The sequence below is a fragment of the Manihot esculenta genome, chromosome 2, assembly GCF_001659605.2.
Source record: "Manihot esculenta cultivar AM560-2 chromosome 2, M.esculenta_v8, whole genome shotgun sequence".
NCBI classification, from domain to species: Eukaryota; Viridiplantae; Streptophyta; class Magnoliopsida; order Malpighiales; family Euphorbiaceae; genus Manihot; species Manihot esculenta.
In genome coordinates this window covers 17,372,214-17,396,392 of record NC_035162.2, presented here as the reverse complement: position 1 = coordinate 17,396,392, position 24,179 = coordinate 17,372,214, and the positions used below count along the sequence as shown (strand labels likewise).

Sequence of the window (24,179 nt, the reverse complement as noted above, 5' to 3'; positions counted from 1 at the left end):
TTTTCGGTAGGCAATTTTTTAGCATAAAAATTTATCACAACTTAATTATCCCACAAAACTACTACTACTAATAATAATACACTATCATTATAAAATTACATCCAATACTACGCATTTTACAGCTGGAATTGGTCATCAACCACCAAAAACAAGTAAAATTTTTGAAACCATACACTGTCTTGACGTTCTTTCTAGCAACTTGTACTCTCATTTCTCTTGTTATTATCACACATCAGCAGTTCATCCAGAAGACTTTCCATCCTTTCCCTTTTTAACAGCAACTTCTTCAAAAGCGCTTCAACCATTCTATTTTCTTGAACTTCCCATTCCCTGATCCACCAGGAAAGACAACAGAGATTAATTTCAATTTAAGGGTAAATCAAGTGTAACTACATGCCCAAGAAACTTGTAAATTTCAGAAAATGAAAATGATCTGAGATCCAATAGAATAGGGTTTTATAAGGGTTTTGGTATTGAAGAATAAAGCTTGGTCCATCTCTCTATAGGGGTATCCCTTTTATCCTTTCTTTCTGCTTGCTGGTGACGTATAACGGCTAGCCTATGATTGGGCCACACGTCTCTGCCATACAGATATGGGCGTACGAGGATATCAGGCGCCTGCTCCATGCGTAACGGCCTCTGATTCTTCCCCGTGCGTACGCTCGAGCGGATCTGCCAGGCTGTATGATGAGTCTCGTTCTGGATTCTGAGCTGGGCCGAGAGCTGGGTTGGACGCTGAACCCAGGAGGAGAAGGAATCCATGGAAAGGTTATACGGGCTGGGCCGATCTCGATGTGGAAGAGTCTGGCGGAGTCCGGCCTCAGGAGTCTGATGATCTGGGCTTGTGTTGAGAGGGCGTGTGGGCCTTCCTTTCATGGGCCGTGGCCGTAATCTAGGCCCAGGATTGGGGGTAGGGAAATCCAGCGGTCATCAATTGCCCCTTCACCTTCTTGGCAGTTATTATTCTGACTGTCGAGGGGGTGAATATCGAGAACCATTATGACCGTGCATGTTCGCTTACAGATGCCTTCATAACTCCCTTTCATCTTTTTGTCATTCCTCATTTCTTGAATCCTATCTGCCTCTTTTCCTTTCTGGCCTCTCCTTACCTCTCAAATACTCTGCCCTTCTCTACTTTCCTGTCATTATCGCCTGGACACGCTTCTTTTTTCCTTTTCCATGAATATCTTTTAAAGATCCTGACATCGTGGGCTTAGAGTTTAGAGTTACTTTGCGCTAAGACTTCAGATTTTGAATATATATCAGTGTTGACTCCTCTTCACTTCTAGGCCCTTTGTCGGAGAAAAGGAGTCTTTCCTTCCCGCCCTCTGTCTGTTTCCTTCTTCTAGCAAGATTCTCCTGTTTTTTCTGCAAAGGATCCATTTGACGCCTTCTTCAAACGGATTGAGGTGAGCCTGGGGCTTCATTGTTTTGTTGCCCCAGGGGTTTGCTTTAATCTTGCTTTCATTATCTTGACAAAAGATTATCTTGACTTGTCTCTGTTTGGAACTTTTTGCAGTACCTGAGATAAAGATGGGTCAGTCTAAACCTCTTGACAATCTGATATTACCTCGAGGGAGTCTGAAGGTTGCTTCTGAGGTCCTCCTAGCAGGGCGGTTGATGGGTGGAGTCATTTGGCAGGTCGTTGAAACTGTTTTACCCAGATCGTCTGGCTGGCCTCCTCCTCTGGTTGTTGTTCGAGCTCCAAAGAGGCTATAGGCTGTTGGGAGGTCTGTTTTGACTTTACCTTCCTTCGAGAAGGAAATTTCCTCGATGTCCATGTTGTCTGCTTTTGATATAAATGGAGGTGGCGAAAATGATCAATTTATTGTCCCCTTTGGTGTGGAGTACCTGTATTATGAGAGGCTGAGATCTGCTGCACTCAGTCAATTTTCCGTCGATGCCTTCAAATATATGCTCTGCGATCTTCTTGAAGCCATAACTCGAAGGCTTATATTTTTCATGCGTGACATACGAACAGCACATAATATCTGAGCTTGTTCGTATGTACCGTGCATCACATTTGGGCAACCGAATGTTTACCTATAGGGGAACAGTGAGAAATGCTTATGGGAATCAACTTATTCAGTTCCCCTATAATAACGAAGCAGGGCTCGGCCGACCTACAGAGCTCGTTTTCCGTATTCAAGAGTTTCTTTGTATCGAAAACTAGGATAGTGTGATAAGCGATAGTGATGTAAACGTAGACGATGTATCTGGTTATGTAAATCCTCTAAGGATAGCTTTTTATTCTGTAATGTAGGTATTTGTAACGCGTTGTAATGAAACTTTCGTTTTTTCGTTCATATCCGAACTGCTCCTTCTTTATTATGAATGAGATGAGACTGTTTTCTTCGTGGTTTTCTCTGAGAAGTCTACGATATTGTTTTTTCCTTCTCGCCTTTTAATTAATCCAACCCAGAATCCATTTAGCCAGTCTGAGTTTTCAGTTTACTATTTCCGAGCTGTACCCACCGTCTTGCGAGCTCGCTTTCGGTTTTCTTTGTCCAAGCGAGGCTAACCGACCTGCGAGCTCTGCTTTTAATCAAGGGGTTGAGCTTTTAACCCATAACTTCCAGTTTACTCTTTCCGAGCTGGACTAACCGACCCGTGAGCTCTGTCTGCGTTTAATGAGCCGAGCTCTAAGTTCCCTTAGCTTTCAATTCACTTTTTCCGAGCTGGACTAACCGACCTGTGAGCTTTGCTTTTAATCAGTGGGTTGAGCTTCTGACCCATAACTTTGTATGATTCCGCGGCGTCCTTATTGCTTCGTTCTGAGCTCGTAGCCTCTGCTTAATGATGATGAATCAAATCCTGTACCTTTTTAAGTGATAAGTAAGCCTGACCTTTGTCATGTTTCCCCCTGGTTGTTTCCTTAGGTCTTTCTATGACTTGCTCTTTTTCCTTAGTTTTTGCTGCCTGAGTGGCGATGGTGTGCATTTTTCATGTCAGGTCGTCTTGAGCGAGAGATTCAATTGGAGCTCGGTCTCTAAGTTTTGACAATTTGGGCTTGTTTTATGTAGATAGCGTGTGGACTTTCAGCTGAAGGGCTATTGCCATGGGCCTGGCCCTTTGTAGGGGTGGAGAAGCCCAGCGGTCATCTCTTTGCCCCTTTACCTTCTCGCCGGTTATTATCTAACCGTTGAGAGGGTAAACTTCGAGAGTAATTAATGATCGCGCCGCTCCAAGACAAATCTGCTCAGAACAACGCTTCATCTCATTATTGTCTTTCACTTCGAATTCTCCCTGTCTTCTGAAGAAACTGGCTCTCTTCTGCTTTCTGTTTTCCTGCAACCTCTTCTGCTTTTTCCACCCTATTGCGTTTCCAGGTACGTTTCTTTGTTCTTCCATGGAGGGTCGAAAGCTCCCTGACGTTGCTAATCTTAGGTCGCATATTACTTCCTCTACCATAACTAAATACATTTCTCGGAGGTATTTAGATACTCCACTTTATCTTATTCGAGCTCCTTTTCAAAATGAAAGGATAGTTCTTCCAAACCCTCCCCCTCCTGGTTTGATGGATCCTCAAAGGGGGCGTTGTATAGTCTTTTTTCTTAAACAGAGAGATTTTGGTCTACCTCTCCCTTTTACCCCTTTCTTTATCGCGGTTTTCCAATATTTCGGAGTAACCCCCCGGATGTTATCTCCGAATTCCATTCTGTTCATGTGTTGCTTTGAGTCCATCTGCCGAAGTTGGGGTTTCACACCCACGGCCTGTCTGTTCGTCACTTTTTTTCGCCTTGTTAGGGCGGTTCAGAATTTCTATTATTTTTCCCCCCGTAGTGGGTTGTCTCTTTTCACGGGCTACAAGGATTCCATAAAGGGATGGGTTGAGAGTTTCCTTGTGGCGGAGCTGAAATTAGAATCCGCCTTATCGTGGGAAGTGGATCTAAGTTGGGAGGATGTTCCTCCGGGTTGCAATGACTTGCCCCGATTGAGCCTTATTGAGCAGGTGGGGTTGCTTCGACTGACTTCTGTTGAGAGGAAGTATGACGTCGAGAAGTGTATGTTCGTGTCTAATCTTAGGGATATCCGAGACACGGGTATAGTGCCTCGTCCAGCGATTCCGTTTCTTCTTTGTAAATGATATTATAAAATGCGCTAATTCTTTATAGTTTCGTGTTTTTGCAGCTTCTGACGTTAAAATGGAAGAGATCAGGTATCCGAAGAACTTAGTCCTGTCTCGGGATAATATGCATGCAATTTTCGATGCCCTTCGGGCTGGGCGTTCAGTGCCTGAGGTCGCTGCAGAGGTGGCTCAAGTTGCTTCTTCCAAGAAAGTTAGCCGACCTCCTACCAAGGCTTCCTCTCGAGATCCTAAGCTGAGCTCTCGAGGCTCTAAGTCATCTCGGCCCTCTAGTCGTGGCAAGTCGGCCTTGACTATTAAGCCTATTGAAGAGTCTAAGTCTGCTCAAGGTTCTTCAGAGGGTGTGAGGGAAGTTTCTCTAGCCATTGTGGAGCAGACCGGGGTCGTTGAACAGGCACAGTTGGGTCTTGCTCGTTCTTTTGAAGAGGTGTCAGGGGGAAAATTTAAGTCCCCCATTACCGAGGATGAGGAGGTCCCTGGGAAGGGAAAAGAGATCGTCCTTGTGGAGGATGACGTTTTGGAGGCGCCTGCCAAAGATGCCCCTGCCCCTGTGGGGGTCAGGTTTGAGTCTGGAGACTCCGTAGGGAAAACCGGGGACAAGCGTCCAGCGCCTCATGGAACACCTGCCCCTCCTCCTGCCCAGAAGAAGCCCAGGGTTTCCAAAGGATCTTCTCCTGCCCTTCCTCCTATTGGGAAGGGAAAAAATGTTCCTGTTGTACCTCTATTGTCTTCTACCGACCGCGACACTCCGATCGTAGCGGACATCACCTCTCAATCTCCGGCCAATGCCGTCGCCAAACTGCTTAGAGAATGGATGTTTGGCGGAGCTACAGAAGCCTCGGATCCACGCCTGCTTGCCCTTATTGGTTTTTTAGCCAGTTTTACCAAGGAGCAAGTGTCCTTCCGATCCCGATCTCGTGAAGAGCTCGGGAATACAATCAGGGAGATGCTTTTGATGGTAAATTATATTTCTCTCTCTTTTGGTCTTCTTTATTTCTTTCTTTTGACGGTTGTCCTCCCTTACTAGGTGACGGGTCTTTTTATGGAGGTGGACGCGCGCGACCACTCCCTCCGGGAGTCCGTGGATCGCCGAATTGAAGAGGCGCGCCTGGAGGAGAATGTCTCTGCCACCAATGACGCCAGAGGGAATCTTCTAGCTGCCCGGGAACATTCCCAGTCCCTCCAGGTGGAGTTGCACTCTGCGTTGGAGGCCTTTAAAAGAGCTGAAGGCAGAGCGGCTGAGGCAGCAGAGCACACCAAATCCCTGGAAGCAGAGTTGTCTCATACTCGCAGGGTTCTCCAGGAGTCTGATGAGAGGGCAGCTGAGGTGGAAGTTCGTTGTGTGGAAGTTTCAAAGCAGCTGTCTTCTATGACAGCGGCTCTTCAGGAAAGGGATGAGGCTGTAAGTCAGAGGAATGAAGTCCAGTGCCAATATGAAGCCTTAAAGGCTGATTATGAAGGACTTCAAGTTCGCCTGAATGAGGTGAATGCTCAGAAGGAGAGGGCCCTAGCTCGGGTGGAAGTCCTTGAGCAGGAGCTGAGCATGAGCTCTGAACGTATCAGAGTCCTGGCTTCATCGGCGGAGGAGTCCCAACTTCGCCATCAATAGCTTAACCATGAAGTCAGGACTTTGGAACGTAAATGTTCAGCCCTGCTCGAGGTGGTGAAACATGCTGAAGGCAAGGTCCTGCTAGAACGCGAGAGGTGTCTAGCGGAATATCAGGAGTCGGAAGAGCTAAAAAGAAAAGTCGAGCAGGCCTGTGAAGCTCACCTTCAGGACTACAAAGATTCTCCTGAGTTGAAGGCATTTATAGCTGAGGCCTGTGAAACACATCTTAATGAATACAAAGCCTCTGCGGACATGAAGGCTGCTATTCTTCATAAAGCCTTCCGCATGTATGTAACGGGTTACAATCGCGGTATAAGAGAGGCTAGACACGCTCCTGATACTCCTCTGGCAAAGCTTCGTATGGCCGAAGTGGACTCTGATGGTGAGCCGGTATTGTATGGAGAGGATGATTTCCCTATGCCCAGAGGGGACTGTCGCGTTGGAGGTCCTTCAGCTGTATCTTCCGAAGAAGAATCCGAGTCGGATGGGGAGGACCTGGGAGCCCTTGAGTCTGAAGGAGGCGACCCCGAATCTGAAGGCGAGGACCTCAATCCAGGGTTGGAGGTTGCCCCTGTTGTTGATACTAAGACATCTGACCCAAAGAATGCCGGGCTTCCTCCAGATATAGTTGTAAATAAACATAATGTAGGCGAGGATGTTCTTACAAATGTAAGTCCTTTAAAGACTATCTTTCCTTCAACCTCGTCCGATAAGTAGATTGTAACAGCCCTGTATTCTTAATGAAATTTTAATTTCTTTTTACTTGAATTATTTTTTGCTTTATAATTTCTCTCTCCTTCTCGTAACTGTAATGCTGACATTGTATATTTTTATTCATAAGTTTTTTCTGAACTAGATTAGCCTTTAGTTATGAGCTTGATTCTTAACTAACTGTGAACTTATAAGTCAGATCACATACCTTCTAATGGTGATTAGCAGGGCTGCCTTTTTGCTTTTAGTTCTGTCTTGTCAGGGAATGAAGCTGAGGTCCTTTCTTCCCAAATTGCCCCCTTGACCTCCTCAACCTTTCATTACATGAGTGTTGAGGGAGTAAATAATTTTTTCCTGCTCCCTGGTTATGAGCTCGGATGTCTATTTGACGGACTCAAGTTATGAGCGCGGTCCTTCAGCTTCATATGGAATTTTTTTTTTTCTTTTTATATCCGAGCAGAGAGCTCGGCTCTTTACTCTTCACTTAGGCTTTTACGCCTATGGCTTTGTGATGCTTCGTATATCCCTGGGTATCTTCCGGGCTATTTGCTGTCTAGACTTCTTTGTGAGTTGAGCTTAGCGTCAGTGATCACTTTTTAAGTTCAGTACCTTTTGGCCATAGTGCTCCGAGCTCCGTTGGGAGATCGAAGTTTGGCCTTTGATGCCTTTGGACGCATCTTTTTGTGAGGTCAGAACTGTATTTTTATGCATTGTCCCTGCATATGATATGAGGAATTTTTGCTTAAAGATGGTCTTAAAGCCTTCTCCAGCTGTTTTTTACTTTGTTTTCCCGGGAGTTCTTAGGGGATCCCGTTCTTCTTTGTGTTTCCGGGACGACCTCGGGGCCTCGCCGGCTGTTTTTTGCTTTGTTTTCCCGGGAGTTCTTAGGGGACCCCGGTCTTCTTTGTATTTCCGGGACGACCTCGGGGTCTCGCCGGCTGTTTTTTGCTTTGTTTTCCCGGGAGTTCTTAGGGGATCCCGGTCTTCTTTGTATTTCCGGGACGACCTCGGGGCCTCGCCGGCTGTTTTTGTTCCAGAAGATCTTACGGGATCCTGGTCATTTTTGTGTTTCCGGGATGACCTCGGGGCCTTGCCGGCTGTTTTTTGCTTTGTTTTCCCGGGAGTTCTTAGGGGATCCCGGTCTTCTTTGTATTTCCGGGACGACCTCGGGACCTCGCCGGCTGTTTTTTGCTTTGTTTTCCCGGGAGTTCTTAGGGGATCCCGGTCTTCTTTGTATTTCCGGGACGACCTCGGGGCCTCGCCGACTGTTTTTGTTCCAGGAGATCTTACGGGATCCTGGTCATTTTTGTTCCGGGGTGACCTCGGGGCCCCGCCGGCTGTTTGTGCTCTCAACTTGGTTTGTGGTGTCAGGAAATCTAGGGGATCCTGTACACCTACCTTTCTTTTTCATGGAGGAATATTATTCGTGATAATAAAGATAATCTCATTGTGTAAATAACTTGTTTCCTTCATATTTATCAGAATACAATGTTTTTCTTTACAACTATATCAGGGGAAATACCTCTTGAGGTGCTGAATATTCCAAGCGTGGGGCTCTTGATTCCCTTGCATATCTTCAATCCGGTATACTCCTGGCCGGACTACTTTTGTTACATTGAACGGGCCCTCCCAGGTCGGTGCTAGCTTACCAGCTGCCGCCCTTTTTCCTGTGGCTTCCAGGTTTCTTAAAGCCAGGTCTCCCACTTTTAAGCTTCTTTCTCTGACCTTTTGGTTGTAGTATCGTGCTGCCCGTTGTTGATAGGCGGCAGTTCGGATTTGAGCTTCTTCCCTGATTTCCTCAAGGGCATCCAGGTTGCTTCTTAGTTTGTCGTCGTTAGTGCTCTCACTAGCAAATTGGACTCGATGAGTAGGAATCTGCAACTCAACTGGGACTACGGCCTCTGTACCATAGGCAAGTGCAAAGGGCGTTTCTTTAGTGGGTGCTCTAGGGGTGGTTCGGAGTGCCCACAGGATGCTGTTGAGTATTTCTGCCCAATTTGTTTTTGCCCTATCTAGTCGCTTTTTTAATCCTTGTAGGATGGCTCTGTTGGTGACCTCCGTTTGGCCGTTAGTTTGAGGATGAGCCACAGAGGAGAATTTATGCCAGATACCCATGTTCGTGGTGAAAGCTCTGAAGGTGCTGCAATCAAACTGTCTGCCGTTATTTGAAATAAGCACTCTGGGTACACCAAATCTGCAGATGATATGTCCCCACACAAAATCTATCATCTTTCGAGCTGTGATGGTGGCTATTGCTTCCGCCTCTGGCCATTTTGAGAAGTACTCTACTGCCACCACTACAAATTTCCTCTGCCTCGTAGTCTTGGGGAAAGGTCTCAGGATGTCAATTCCCCATTGCGAGAAAGGCCATGGACTGGATATGCTGGCTTGAGGAGTGGCTGGAGTTTTGATGGCATTAGCAAATCTCTGGCATACGTCGCACCTTCGAACGAACTCTTATGCTTCTTTTTTAACAGTGGGCCAATAATACCCTTGCCTGAATACTTTATTAGCTAATGTCCCTCCTCTCTCGTGGGCTCCACACATGCCTTTATGTATCTCTTCCAACACCTTCGCAGCCTCTTCCGGGCTCACGCATCGGAGCCACGGACTGGACTTTCCTTTTCTGTATAAGGTCCCCCTTATCGCTTGGTAGTTAGCGGCACGAGCTGCTATCTTTTTGGCTTCATCTTTATCCTCGGGGAGTTTACCTTTCTCCAGGTATTCTAAGTAAGGGGTCATCCAAGTCGGGTTCTGTTCCACCTGCAATATCGCGTTAGTTTTATTAAAAGCAGGTATATGGACATCTTGTATATACACTTCATCGGGAAGTTGTTCCAATTCTTCTTTGGATAACCGGCTAAGTAGGTCTGCTTCCTCATTTTCTTCTCGGGGTATTCTTTGAAATCTAATGGTTACTCCTCGACTTGTGAGCTCGGCCTCTAAAGTTTTTACTTTAGCCAGGTAATTCTGCATAATAGGGTCTCTAGCCTGATACATTCCTGTTACTTGGTTGATCACCAGCTGAGAATCGCTGTTTATCTCGAGATCGGTTACTCCCACTTCCAGCGCTACCAACATCCCATTTATCAGGGCTTCATATTCTGCTACATTATTCGAGGCTTTGAACTCTAGACGTAAGGCGTAGCATACCTTAAAATCCTCTGGCCCCTTAAGCATTATTCCAACACCACTGCCCTCGGTGCCTGATGCTCCGTCTACATACAACTTTCAGTTAAATTCTGGATGAGGCTCCCCCTCACGTTCCTTTCCTGCTATTCCTGAGGATGGTCCTTTCTGCTCCCCGTTGAATGTACATTCTGCTATGAAGTCAGCCAAGGCTTGAGATTTTATAGCTGTCCTGGGTCGATACTCTAGACAATAAGGGCTGATCTCTACGGACCAAGCCAACATCCGACCTGAAGTTTTCGGCCTGCGCAGAATCTTTTTTAAGGGTTGGTCTGTCATCACAACTCCTTGGTGGCCTTCCAAATAAACTTTGAATTTCCGGACTGCTAGCAATAGGGCGTAGGCCACTTTTTCAATGTTCGAATATCTGACCTCGGTATCTCTGAGTACCTTGCTGACATAAAAAACGGGTTTTTGCTCCCCGTCTTCCACCCTTACTAACACTGCGCTGACTGTTTGTTCCGAGGCTGCCAAGTATATCAGAAGTTCTTCTCCTTGCATAGGACTACTGAGCACGTGGGGCGAGCTGAGATATTCCGTAAGCTCTGCGAAGGCTTTTCGGCAGTCTTCTGTCCATTCAAAGTTTGACACCTTCCTCAATTTTTTGAAAAATGGTAAGCATTTTTCTGCTGACCTTGACATGAATCGGTTGAGTGCTACTACTCTTCCGGTTAGTCTTTGGACGTCCCTTACACAGCAGGTCGGCTCTGGCATTTTCAATATGGCTTCTACCTTCTCCGAATTAGGCTCGATGCCTTTTCCGCTCACCATGAATCCCAAGAATTTTTCTCCTCTAATAAAGAAAGCACATTTTGCTGGGTTCAACTTCATTCTGTACTGGTTTAATACCCCGAATACCTCCTTCAGGTCTGCTACGTGCTGCTGGAAATTTGGGTTTTTGACCACCATGTCATCTACATAGACTTCTACATTTCTGCCAATCTGGTTTTTGAAGATTTTATTCATCAATCTTTGGTAAGTTGCCCCGGCATTTCTCAATCCGAATGGCATAGCTCTGTAGCAATAAGTTCCATCTTCAGTTATAAACGAGGTTTTTTCCTCATCCGACCTTTCCATTGGGATTTGATGATAACCAGAGATAGCATCCAAAGAAGACATATAATCAAAATCGGCCGTAGAGTCGACCATTTTATTAATATCAGGAAGTGGATAACAATCTTTAGGGCAGGCCTTATTTAGGTCAGTAAAATCTATGCACATCCTATATTTGCCATTGGCTTTTTTGACTAATACAGGATTTGCTAGCCCTTGTGGGTACATAACTTCCCTAATAAAGCCTGCTTCCTCGAGTTTCTGCACCTCTTCTCTGGTGGCCTGCTGCTTCTCTCTCCCTACTACTCTCTTCTTCTGCTTTACCGGCTTGGCTTCGGGGAGTACATTCAGTTTGTGTGTCATTACTTTAGGGTCAATTCCAGGCATGTCGGAGGGCTTCCAGGCGAAACTAGACGCATGACCTCGGATCAGGGCCATGACTTAGGCTTTTTGTTCTTCAGTGAGGTCGGCGTTGAGACTGAAGACTTTTTCTTCCTCTGCTTCTGATAAAGGGAAAATCTCCAGCTCCCCCATCGATTCTGTCCTGGCCTCTGTTTTCTCATCCCGAACCTCTAGGACTTCTGGGTCCAGAGTTTTTCCAGTGGAGCTCGGTTCAGCTACTGTGGCCAAGTATACTGCTCTTGCCTCTTCCTGACTGCCCCGGACTATTCCCACTCCTTCTTCTGTTGGAAATTTAAGCGCCAAATACCTGATACTGGTGACAGCTTCGAAGTTGAACAGCGCAGGCCTCCCCAGGATTACATTATAGCTCAACGGAAGTTTGACCACTAAAAATACCTCGTGGTGAGTGCGGGTCCTGGGTGCTTCACCTAAGGTGAGAGCCAGCTTCACCTTCCCTTCTACGAGCACCGGTACTCCTCCGATCCCCTTGATTGGTGCCTGGTCTCGGACCAACTGTTCGTCTGGAATTCCCATCTGCTGAAAAACCCGGTATGGTAGTAAGTTGACTTTGCTCCCGTCATCCACTAAGACCTTCTTTACCCGATAATTATGAATAACGGCTTCAATGACGAGCGCGTCATCATGGGGCATCTGAATACCCTGGGCATCTTCTGAAGAGAAGGTGATGGTCAGGGGAGAGTGGTCCACGATTTGCATGACCTCAGTACTGCTGCTTTCTCCCTCCCGATTTCTCTTTTTCCCTCGGCGGCCCATCCGTCCTCCCGTTCCTCCAACAATCATGTTGATGGTTCCACTGGATCCATCGTTCACTGGTCCAGCTCCTGTTCTCCTCGGCATCTGAACCGCCGAACTGGATTGAGGCTTTTGTCCCTCTGATTTCTTCACAAAGTTCTTAAGATGCCCCCTCTTTATCAACCTCTCGATCTCTGCTATCAACTGGAAGCAGTTGTTGGTATCGTGGCCATGCGTCCGATGATATTGACAATACTTGTCAGGATTCCGTTGGTCTGCTTCCGACTTCATAGGTTTGGGCCACTGGAGAAACTCCTTATCCTGGACAGCCATGAGCACCTCGGCTCTGGACGCATTTAGTGGAGTCGGCTTCTCAGGGACCCAAGGGGGAGGCAATCTTGGCTCAAGGACCCGTGGAGGGGGAGGCCTTTGATCCCTTCGCTCCCAGGCCTGCTTGTACGGCTCGAGCCTCTTGCCGTGTTTCTTTTCATGTCTCTCCGACCTCTTTTCTTCTGAGGCTTTTTCTTTTCCTGTCATCCTTTTGGCAAATCGGCTTGTTACTAAGGCGTCATCCTGCCTTATATACTTCTCCGCTCTCTGCATCAGCTCGGCCAGGGAGGTCGGAGGCTTCCTGCTTAAGGAACCGAAGAACTCGGCAGAGGTCGTTCCCTTTTGCATTGCCTCTACCGCCCTTCCTTCATCGAGATCGGGAATCTGCAGGGCCTCCGTATTGAAATGAGCGACATACTCTCTGAGATATTCACCCTCTCTCTGTCTTACTGTTTCCAAATAACTCGTCTTCCTCTCTGCTGGCACCCCGGCTATGAATCGATTGATGAAGCGAATGGCTAGGTCTCCGAAACTTCTGATACTTCCGGCCTCAAGGCTGTTGAACCACGCCCGCGCTGGTCCCAAGAGCGTCATTGGAAATACTTTACACATTAATGCATCTAACAGAGTTTGCAACTCCATGAAGGTCTTATAGTTCATGACGTGCTCCCTCGAGTTACCAGTCCCATCATAAGCCGCCATTGATGGCATCATAAACTTCTTAGGGACAGTCTCTTGCTGCACCCATTTTGAGAAAGGGAAAAAAATAGGCAAAGAGGTTTGGCTTTGATCTTTCTTACCTAGCTCGGCTAGGAGCTGTTCTCTCAATTTTCTCAACTTTTGGTCCACCTTCTCGTCTTCTGGGCTGGGTTTTTTCTCCAGGTGGTATTCCTCCTCCTCTGCTTCAGTTCCCGTCCACCCGGTTATTTCGGCGGAATAGTTATCCACTTCCTCATTTTCTATCATCTCTCTTGCCCTCTTCGCATGGATTCAGGCCTCCAGTCCTTCCTCTTCGCCGGCTTTTCTTCCTCTTTCTTCAATATCGCAGCTGCTGGCTTGAAGACGGTTAGGTGCATGTCGGGGGTCATTGTCTGAGGTTCCTCTACAACCGGAAGTGTATTTACTGGGGTGTTGAGGCCTCTCTGTTGCATTATCTGCCCCTACCAGTGGGCGGTATTTTGTAACTGGAAAGCCATGTTTTGAAGATCTTGGTTAGACAAGGTAACAGCGGGAGTATTCCCTGCCAAACTTGGCGAGGGATTAAGAGGAACAGATGTTTGGTTGTTTAATGTCGTAGGACTAGAAAAGGAGAATTGTTGCCCCTCTTGGGCAGAACTTAGGTCATTTGGGACGTTAAGGTTACTTTCTTGGTGATTGGCCATCGTGGATCTCAGTGGGTTTTGTTAAGAGTGAAAACTCCGGTGATGAAAAGATCTCTGTCGTTTCCCACAGACGGCGCCAATTGATGATCTGAGATCCAATAAAATAGAGTTTTACAAGGGTTTTGATATTGAAGAATAAAGCTTGGTCCATCTCTCTATAGGGGTATCCCTTTTATCCTTTCTTTCTGCTTGCTGGTGACGTATAACGGCTAGCCTATGATTGGGCCACGCGTCTCTGCCATACAGATATGGGCGTACGAGGATATCAGGCGCCTGCTCCATGCGTAACGGCCTCTGATTCTTCCCCGTGCGTACGCTCGAGCGGATCTGCCAGGCTGTATGATGAGTCTCGTTCTGGATTCTGGGCTGGACCGAGAGCTGGGTTGGACGCTGAACCCAGGAAGAGAAGGAATCCATGGAAAGGTTATACGGGCTGGGCCGATCTCGATGTGGAAGAGTCTGGCGGAGTTCGGCCTCAGGAGTCTGATGATCTGGGCTTGTGTTGAGAGGGCGTGTGGGCCTTCCTTTCATGGGCCGTGGCCGTAATCTAGGCCCAGGATTGGGGGTAGGGAAATCCAGCGGTCATCACTACTAAAAACCAAGCAGACCATTTTCGGAAATGTAATGAATGATCAATCCTGTTTCACAGGAGAGTTCTTCCCAGGAGACTCGAGTGTGTGCTGAGACTTGTTCAATCACTAGAGACATCGAATGGATAAAATAAAAAAAATGAAATAATGGATGTAGAGGCTATAAACTGACCTTGAATCCAATGCTGAATATAGCTGCTGCAATTCATCAAGGAATTCATTTACATCCCCAACAGCATTTCCACTACTTTGACAATGATTACTCTCACAGAAACTTTGCTTTGCAGCATTTACAAGGAGAATGTGTTCCAAAATAGTTTCCTGGAAAAGTAGAAAGAAAATTTTCATCTGGTATCCTCAGTTGACATCAGAAAATGAAAAATGCAGCAAACTGTTACCTTAAACCATGGAGCATCAGTCAGAAGGTCAAACTCAACAGTACCAAGCAAAACCCAAAAGTTCCTATTGGACTGTTGTGCATTCACAGGGTCAGATACACTGATAAAACTGGAAGCTGAAGGACTCAAAATGGCTCTGCCAAATGAGTCTTCCCTTACTCTCTTAGAACTGCGAGTTCGTTTCGAGGAAACCAAATCATTCTTTAGAAATAATCTTCGCAGAATGCTTTGTCTGCCTTGCTCAACAGTCAAGTACAGAAAAATTGCATCTGGAAATGAAAATTCTGCACAATGTATTCCAAGATTGACCACTACAAGAGGGTTACCAATACATTTTAGCGCTTCTGAAACAACTCTAATTTTTATATGTTCTTCATCATTTTCCCTTAACCTCCATAGGGACTTGTAGAACTTCCATGGTAATAAAGAGGTAACTTCTCTCTTATCCAGCAAAGTGAATAACAAACCATAATACCACCCATCAAAATTGATGCACAACAGGCAAAGTGTGACGATCAATCTTAGCACTAGATGAGGGTAGAAGTCCATTTTCAGATTGAATCTTTTGAGCCATTTCTGAGGCTCATTGCAAATGATTTTATTAACCGTGTCGGCCACAAAGCCAACAGTTTCCTCAAGCAGTGGTTGCATTTGAACATCAGACAAATAATCCAAATTTGGGAGTGTGTTCCATCCGCTGCACATAAGCCATTCAACCAAAGGAGACTTAGTTGTGAAGAAGTAACCTTTCAAGTAGGATACCAGGATAACCAGGCGATCCACAAGGTACAAATAGAAACTTGGTGAGAAGTCTGTATAATCAGTATTTGCTAAAGCTATATAGAATTTCCAAACCAACGCCGATTCACCTGGATGTTCAAAGGGATTATCATTACTTAAAGTTAAAATGAAAATCTCCATGAACTCTTGCCAAGATACACTACGGCAAAGGCTTGCTGCAATCTGCACATACAGGTCAATTGAAAATTTTCCAGACAAAATAATTGTCATTAGCATTCCAAGTTGCCCATTAGTAATAGCCCTTGATCGAATGATTCTCTCGATAACTTCCTTCAATAAATTCCTCGAAGACCATGTCTCTCTGAGATAAATCATATCTTTTGTCATTGGCATTCGACAATCCAGTGGACAGACAAGTCCAAAGAAGTTCTCTATAGGAATCTCAAGGAATCTCCGCAGAATGTTACTAAAGTCACTGCAGTTCAAGGATTTCGACTTGATAAGAGAATTTGAAACCTTGAAAATCTGAATTAGTAGCATGGCTTGGCAATTCAAGCATAAAGCATTATCTAATGAAAACACATAAAAAGCTTCTAAAATTTCAAGCACCTTCACACCAACAGTAAGCATTTCGGATGACCAGTAACGAGTAGCAGCACGAGCAAACTGGTCAGCATCAATCCATATTTGATTCCCATTTCTCTTAACATTTTGAAGATGAATGCCCTTAATCCATTCTGCATCAGGATAAAGCAAAAGACACACAGTCTTCTCATTCTTCAACTGCTTACTTATACCAAAGTAGCTAAAACAGAATTCACTGTAAGAATCTACTTCGCTACCCTGTAGACTACTCAAAACATTCTCCATCTCTTTTTTCCAAAACCACCAGTAGTAAAGCATATTTTCTACAGAAGTTTGTTCCCAGGATATCTTTTTCTGTGAATATTCTATTAGATCCTTAACCAAATGGATCTCCCTCTCATGCTGTGATGCACTTGCACACAGGTAAGCGTCAAGAATTTTTCGTGCACCTAATATTTTACCTGTGAAACTTCCAAGTCTTGAAGAATCCATCCAATTTTTTTTCATCATAGATAAGCTGCCCTTTCCATGTGATAAAATGTCTGCCTCAATACAAACAAAATTGTGGAATTCTTGCGAGACTTCCTTACCGTAAGTTTTAGCCTTTATCAAAAGCTCCTGTTTATTCTCGAACTGCTTCAAGGGCCAGCCTTTGCTTCTGTGTTTCCAAATGGAGTTGTATGTCACATAGAAAAGAATAACCTTGGATGCTGCTTCAAATCTTCCTGCCATCTCTAGAAGATCAGCTTCAAGCAGAATATCACCTTTCAGGTTTGCAACCTTTGCTGCCTCAAAAAAATTGCCGCTTTCCTTTTCAAGCAACATAAGTTCGTCAAGGCAATCTACATTCTTCAAGAAAGTACGCATTAGTTTCTCATTCTGAAATTCTTTCACAAATTTCATCATGGATTCAGAATCCTGAAGCTTTAGAAAATAAAGTGCGCCTCTCTCCAAGAAACTCTGAATTTCTTTACATCCAAGAAACCCTTGTCCAATTAGAAAATTATTCTCTTTCCATAATTGGATAAAGTCATATCCCACTTCAAATAATATCCCATCAGCACAAGCAGACAAACACTTTGAGAATAAGAAAGTACGCATTAGTTTCTCATTCTGAAATTCTTTCACAAATTTCATCATGGATTCAGAATCCTGAAGCTTTAGAAAATAAAGAGCGCCTCTCTCCAAGAAACTCTGAATTTCTATACTTCCAAGAAACCCTTCTCCAATTAGAAAATCATTCTCTTTCCATAATTGGATAAAGTCATATCCCACTTTAAATAATATCCCATCAGCACAAGCAGACAAACACTCTGAGAATAAGCTGCATCTAGCATAAATATTAGCTGCTCTTTCATGACATCCTGCAAGATAAAAACAGTCACCAGCTTCTTCAAGCTTAGATGCCCCACACTTCTCCAAGTAAATTATGCCTGCAAATAAAAGTAAATTGAACCTATTTAAGACTGCAAATAGATTTGGGATTCTGATGTATTTATCTATTGAATTTCTAAGAGAAAACAGAAAAATTAACTTGATAGTTGAAATCAAATATACAATAAAAAAAAAGCATGTACATGCATGTATACCAGCTTTTTCATATTCATGTAACTCAAAGAAACATTGGGCAGCAGACTCATTCTTGCCAATGGTCTCATAAATATGAGCAGCCTCAGTAAGATGATTGTCCGCCATTTTGGGATTTGAATCCCTCATTTGATCGGCAGTAGAAACATGACCAGCAGCCATTGCCCACTTTTCCAAATAAGATTCCGCTGCCTTTTCAAAGCAAAATCTTGCCTTATCATAATTTTGCTGATAAAAGAACTGCAAAATAACCAAAAAACAAATTTGCCAAAGCTTATCAAGCCTGTCCCAAAGAAATATGCTGGCAGATTCTAAGTTAGAGACAGAGCTATTTGGAGACAAATAATATGGTATGATTATATATTAAAATATTATTCCCTGCTGCAAAATCAAACTAACCTTCATACCACGATCTTTCCACTCCCTTTGGCTGCTTTGAACTTGAATCTCATGTAGAAAATTGTATTCAAATTCGCGAATTTGGACAAGGTGTAGCTTCTCCCAATAGTTAAACATAGAGCATAATTGATTCTCAAAAATCCACAACCTTTCCCTTGTGCGAGTGATTGCCACATACAATTGCTTTAGCTCCAAACACAAGGTGATATGTTTTCCCTCATTGAATATTGGAAAGGACTTCGGATGAGGGGAATGAAACAAATTTTGCTCAATCATATATCCATATATAACGTCCCACTGATCCTTCAAAGGGGAAGAGCTAAAAAAGTTGTACAACAACACATCCTAAATAGTAGATTAAAGAATGTATCAATGTGAAGGCAATAGAATTATAAGACAACAAAAGCAGGAAATTTGTATCAGGGAAAATTATAATTGGGAGCATAAACTGTTGAAAATAATTTATAAGGGAATCTTTCACCTACAAAACAACTGCAAAACCAACCACCTACTACACCAAAAACACATCAGTAAAGAGAACCTCACCTTAAACTCCAGGCCTTTGCACTCCATTATTGTCAAGACAAGAGCCTGCTTTCCCAGATGACTGAGAACTTCATTCTTCAGACTATCATCTCTCACTAAAATAACTTGTTCAGCTCCAAAACCAACAATTCCACGGTCAAAGTTTTCATTGCTCTTGAAGAACGAGCATAATGTGTTATCCTCATTTCTCATCTGTACCCAAACTGGTTGTTCTCCATTCACAAGACTTGTCTCAGGTTGCAATTTATCAACAGAGAAAGGAAAGAAATGATAAAGAAGGTTCAGAACACTGTTAGCTAGCTTTAAAACACCAGCATGGGAACGGAAGTTCTGGCTCAAATTAAAGATATCAGAAATTTGTCCCTTCCCATTTCTCTCACATGCCATGAACTCTCTATAGAAAAGAGCTTTTATATCTTTGAACCTAAAATCAACCCCTCTTACAATAGTCTGGGCTGTATCACCTGAAAACACAAACCCTTCCTTAAAATTTCTGCAGATATATTTGAAAAGAGAAATTTGTCTCATTGTCAAATCCTGCACTTCATCTACATACACAAAGTCCATTATCTCACCCTCGTATTTCTCATCTCTAAGCCGGTTATGAAGGTCAATTACCAAGTCGGATATATCGAACTCCCCTCTTGCTTTCTTTTTCTTCTCATATTGAAGAAAAATATCATAAATTGTACTCCTTTCTTGTTCACTTAGATGGGATAACCTACGCCCAGAATAGGAAATATACTCCTCCCTACTTAGTTTATCATCTTGGACACAAACACTGGAACCTCCCTTTATATGAGAAACTATCTCTGCAAATATTGTGGATGGATCAAGTTTCTTTGTTAGCTGTATACTGAAACAGGGCCAGTAAGCTGAACAAAACTTGTCGTAATGAACCTCTTTTGTCCTAATAAAAGTTTTCAAGGTCATGGATCTAGAACTTCTTCTCTTTAACTGAGAATGTTCCCTAAATTCAGGAAATCTTCCAAAAAATGAGCTGCCAACTGTTCCATTCAGCATCATTAAGAATTTGTTATATGTTATCACAAGGGGATAGGAACTGAGTGGAATATCAGAAAAAGAATCTGGAATGTCAGAAAATTGTGATCCCTCATCAACATCATCCAAATCAGATTGAGGGACTTCAGCTGAAGAATTCCAGCCACATGTTGATCTGCATAATCAAAACATAAATTGTATAAAATTCATATAGAAGTAGAGAATTATCTCTTGATACTAATTATTTACCTTTTTAAGCGCAAAATATATTGTCTAACAGCATAGCACAGCTTAACATTGACTGTAACAAAGATTTGTCGCAAAATATTTCCCTTGTTTTCAACTTCACTTCCACCATTCTCATTACTTATGGAGGAACTGCTTTCAACTTTATGAAATCCTTCTGAAGCTAAATGATAAAGCTGCTCCTTATGAAATAGCTTCATAATCAAAACAGTAGTTTTACCAGTACCTGATCTGCCTAGAATAAAAGAGCTTCCACATAATTGGATAATATCCTTTTCTTCATCTGTTAGCTCAAAAGGAAGATCAATTTCATTTCCATCACAAGAAGAAAGCAAGTGACTTAGAGCACCAGCAGACAAGGAGTAGAATTTCATAAGCAGAAAACTGTCACTTGTTTTGCAACTCTCAACGCAGCCTATTTCATCAAAAGTACTTGAAGTATTCCCACCCTGCACACAGTCTTTCTTAAAACGAGCAATAAATGTATCCCAACTCATTGGAACTTCCAGATCCCTGGAGAAAGAGAGAGAGCAAGTAAAATTATTAACTTGCAGCTACTGTTGCAAAATACTTTAGCCATTAGTATTTTGTATGTGTACATTGTAATATCTATGTACATAATCACAAGTCTAACCAATCTAACTTTGTGCCTATTCAGGTTTGAAATTTTAAAAGCTAAGTATGCCTACTAAAAAAGGATATATACTACAGATGAATCTCCAGAATTTTTCGTCAAATTCCACAGTTTCTCACAAAAAGTTCTACTACAGAAACAAAATAAAATTGAGGACCTGATAGCAACATGATTACTGAGATTTAGATTGTGCTAGAAGGCATAATGTGCATACCCCTCAAGACACTTCTGCTTGCAACGTTTGACAAAATCATCAGTATATGATTGAAATACAGCACTAAGACGAACAGCCAACAATGGTATGTCCTCCAAAGGCAACATATCCCACACCTTCAATACTTGGATGTAGCATGAATCCTTCACAACATCAATTGAGCAAATAATATGCAGATCTTTAACCTTAAATTGTTTCAACATCTGAGAGAAGTTATCACAAACTAAGTTTGTATTCCTCCACTTTGGCCGCCAGCCACAAGAAAGCCTCAGTAATAAATTCATAACCAACTTCTTTGTTTCAGAAGACTTCAACTTTTCAAATGACTTTCTGAAATTCTCACTGAACAAAACCTGATAGTGTTTGAGGGAATAAATAAATAAATAAAACATTAAGAGAGGAAATAAACCATATTAGAAGAAATTAGCATCACAGGTACCTTCCATCTGGCATTTTTAAAAAGCAAACTATCAGCATTTAGGAAGTCATCAATCTGATCCGTTTCTTTCTTCACCTCTAGCACAACATCTGCCAAATCTTCATCTTCTTCAGCATTATAGAAACAATTACGCAGCTTAGCATCTTGGACTATTGATTTCCAAACAGTGTTACTACTGGAAAGAGTTCTCCCATCTCCCACAATCCAAAGGCAGCATCTGAAAGGAAAACAAAAGCTGATCATTGCTTTATATTTAATTATGACTGATGAGCTACATTTTAAAAATAATTCTTATATACCTGGCCCTTGTCAAGGCTACATTAGTTATCTGCCAGTCAGAAATGATCCCAACCGATCCTTCAGCATTAGATCTTACAGTTGTCAATATTATTACATCTTCTTCTCCACCCTGGAATCCATCAATTGTACTCACTTTCAGTGAAAATCTACCAAAGCTATCATACTTCTGTCCCACTTTTTCCTTGATTGCAACAACTTGTGCAGTGTATGGAGCAAGTATGCCAACACTAAGCTTCTCTTTGGATTCGCCCCATGCTTCAAAACAAACAATTAAAACAAGAAATATGAAGCAGCATAAAACCATCTATTTCTTCATGAAAAGGAAAGGAAAGAGAAATAAACTTTAGACACCTTTAAACAATTTTCTGATAATTTTTGTCACCATTGCAGCTTCAACCATATTTTTATAACTATATGTGAAGCTAACAGTTTCCTCTCTTCCACAAGAAACATTTATGAAAGAGTATGGACCAAATAATGGACCCAAAAGAAAGTACTTTCTGTATCTTTTATTTTTAACATTTGGAGCATCCAAAATTTGGTTGCCATAGAATTCTGAATTAGGAAGCAAACTGATAAGAGGATGCATTCTGTACTGCATATCCAGAATTCGCTTTGAATGGCCGATTGAATTCAACCTTTCAAATAAACTTCTTCCAAAATCAGCTCTAGCAGACACCTATCAGGAGAAGAGGAAAGAAAGAGGGAAAAAAAAAGTTAAAGAAAAAAAAGTAGTTGCAAGAGCATCCTTCTTAACAAAACAAATCAACATAGTGTTATTACATTGCTAGTTACGGTTGCAGTTAGCTGACATGGATCACCAAAAAGAACAATATGCCTAACACCTGGTAGTTGTAATGGTATGGATAATTCACACTCTCTCATATGTGCTGCATCATCAACCATTAACAGGTCCAATGTATTTTCTAGAACTGAATGCAGTGCAAAAGAACTTGAAGCAGTGCAAAATATTAGGGAAGCAGTCAATAATTGTGAACTATTAAGACTTTCAACTTGATGATCCATATATATTTCTCCAATGTCTGCATTAACTCTCCACAAGCCTTCATCCCCAAAATAAAGAACCCTGCCCAATAAGTACGACGCTTCAGATGACTCCTTTACAAGCTTCAAAACACGAGATGCCAATTCTGCAACTGCAACATCTGTTGAGGCACAGATAAGAGTCCTACAATTCATTCTTAAGAGAATATAGATTAAAATACTCAATGTTCTCGTTTTCCCTGTTCCTGGAAGGCCCAGGATAAGTTCCACAAAGGATCTGTGATTACATTCAATTTTGCAGAGAATGTCAGTGACCACTTTCCTTTGAGACTTGTTCAGCTCGGAAGGCAAAATCCTACTAGACTCTTCAAATACAAGGAAATCTCCTCGAGCACGACAGAGGGCACAGTTCTTCTCATCCTGCTGCTAACAATAACTCGATATTAAAATTTAGAATCACAGTGAATTTCTATCCTCTATGTGTAAGGTGTGTATGAGATAGAAGAATAAGACAAAAATTGATAGTAAATTAATAAAAGAAAAAATTAATACTTAGACCTTTTCTTTCATTAATTTTTTATTATTTAATCCTATAATTTAAAAAAAATTATTAATTGGTATCTCAAATTTTTAAAAATTTACTAATTAGTCCATCTCCCTCCAGACATTTTTATTGCAATAGACTTTTTAAAAAGTTTAATATATTTTTCAAAATAGAGATATCAATTAGTTTTTGATATGCAAATCAAACTTTACTGTCAACGGATGTTCTATGCATGACAAAGAAAGGCGTACCTGCGTATCAGAGCACAAGATTTGCTTAATTACATTCATATTTCCACCCATTTGCAATGAATTCCATATTCTCTCATTGGTCCTCATGTTCATCAAGAAAACAATGAACAATGGCCTCCCTGATGACAACTTGTCTTGAATCTCTTTATTAGTCTGGACTCCAAGACAAGTAACACTAAGACCATGCTCATTCTTAGTGTCTGTAATATTAGACAATAAAGCCCATCTATTTTCAAGCTGTCGCAAATCAGAAACAGCATCGGGTTTAGCATCTGTAAAAACAAAGAAATGTCCTGCAAATGTCCTGTAAGGTCTTTCTCCATCAACTCCATATTTGTTTCTCCAGTAATCAACCTCAATATCATAAAACAGTTTTCCATTTTGTTTAATAATCTTAAAGGATGTCACATGAGCGTAAGGTGCTCTAGATAGGTTCTCCAGACAAGAACACAGCTCCGCCCTAGTTTCCTCCAGTAATGGATAAACAAATGACTCAAAATACTGATCCACTGCCTGAAACGATTCAGGGATCTTCTTAACCTACAAGAAAAATGTATCAAGTTAACTACCCATAAGCTATGGCTTAGTATAATCTTTTTCCAGCATTAACAACTAAATTTAGGAGCATGAAATCGGTGGGAATCCACAAAAAGAAATGATAAAATTAACTGGGTAAGGCCAAAACAATCAAGAACAGTACTACGAATTTAGCACCTTCTCTTTGTAGAGTTCTTCATTAAGAACGTCACTTAAAGACCAAGAGAAGACCTTATCAACCAAGCTTTTTTCCATGGAAACTGTGTGTATTGTTCTGTTTTCAGACTGCCTTGCACTGGATCATTTGCTTCACAGGGACCTTAACTTAACGATTGAATTTTTCAAGAGCGGTGAGAAGGGAAAGTGAAAGGGTTGCGTGCATTTCCAAGATTCTCTTAACAACGGCTTTTTGCTTTTTCAAGTTAAAAAAAAAAAAAAGAATTTCTCAAATCGTGGTCCGGGAAAATTTTTTTCCCGGATCAGGGTAATGACTCTACGTAATGCATGAGTGCGGCGGAGCCGCGTTCAATCAATGAAAATATAAATTTAATTTTTATTTAATTAATTATTATATATCTATTAAATTTATAAAATATAATTATAAAAATTATATTAATATTAATTAATTTTTATTTAATTAATTAT

At 42.4% G+C, this 24,179-nt stretch overlaps 1 protein-coding gene across 3 annotated transcripts; it reads right to left on the bottom strand.

The window, feature by feature from the left end:
- On the bottom strand, positions 1 to 23,926 carry LOC110609057. Of its 3 annotated transcripts, none has more exons than XM_043954362.1 (14): positions 23,712 to 23,926; positions 22,998 to 23,537; positions 21,981 to 22,625; positions 21,549 to 21,876; positions 21,197 to 21,452; positions 20,898 to 21,114; positions 20,459 to 20,811; positions 19,614 to 20,123; positions 18,363 to 19,539; positions 17,817 to 18,161; positions 17,420 to 17,657; positions 14,505 to 17,263; positions 14,279 to 14,427; positions 1 to 330 (listed from the first exon to the last, which is right to left on the bottom strand). In XM_043954362.1, the coding sequence occupies exons 1-14, from the start codon at positions 23,787 to 23,789 to the stop codon at positions 192 to 194; spliced, it is 7,734 nt and encodes a 2,577-aa protein (XP_043810297.1). In that variant the 5' UTR covers positions 23,790 to 23,926; the 3' UTR covers positions 1 to 191. The 3 variants fall into 3 exon arrangements, with proteins under 3 accessions (XP_043810297.1, XP_043810298.1, XP_043810299.1); XM_043954363.1 differs by having other exon boundaries at positions 21,981 to 22,622; XM_043954364.1 differs by having other exon boundaries at positions 21,771 to 21,876; positions 23,712 to 23,925.
- Positions 23,927 to 24,179: the final 253 nt, after the last annotated feature.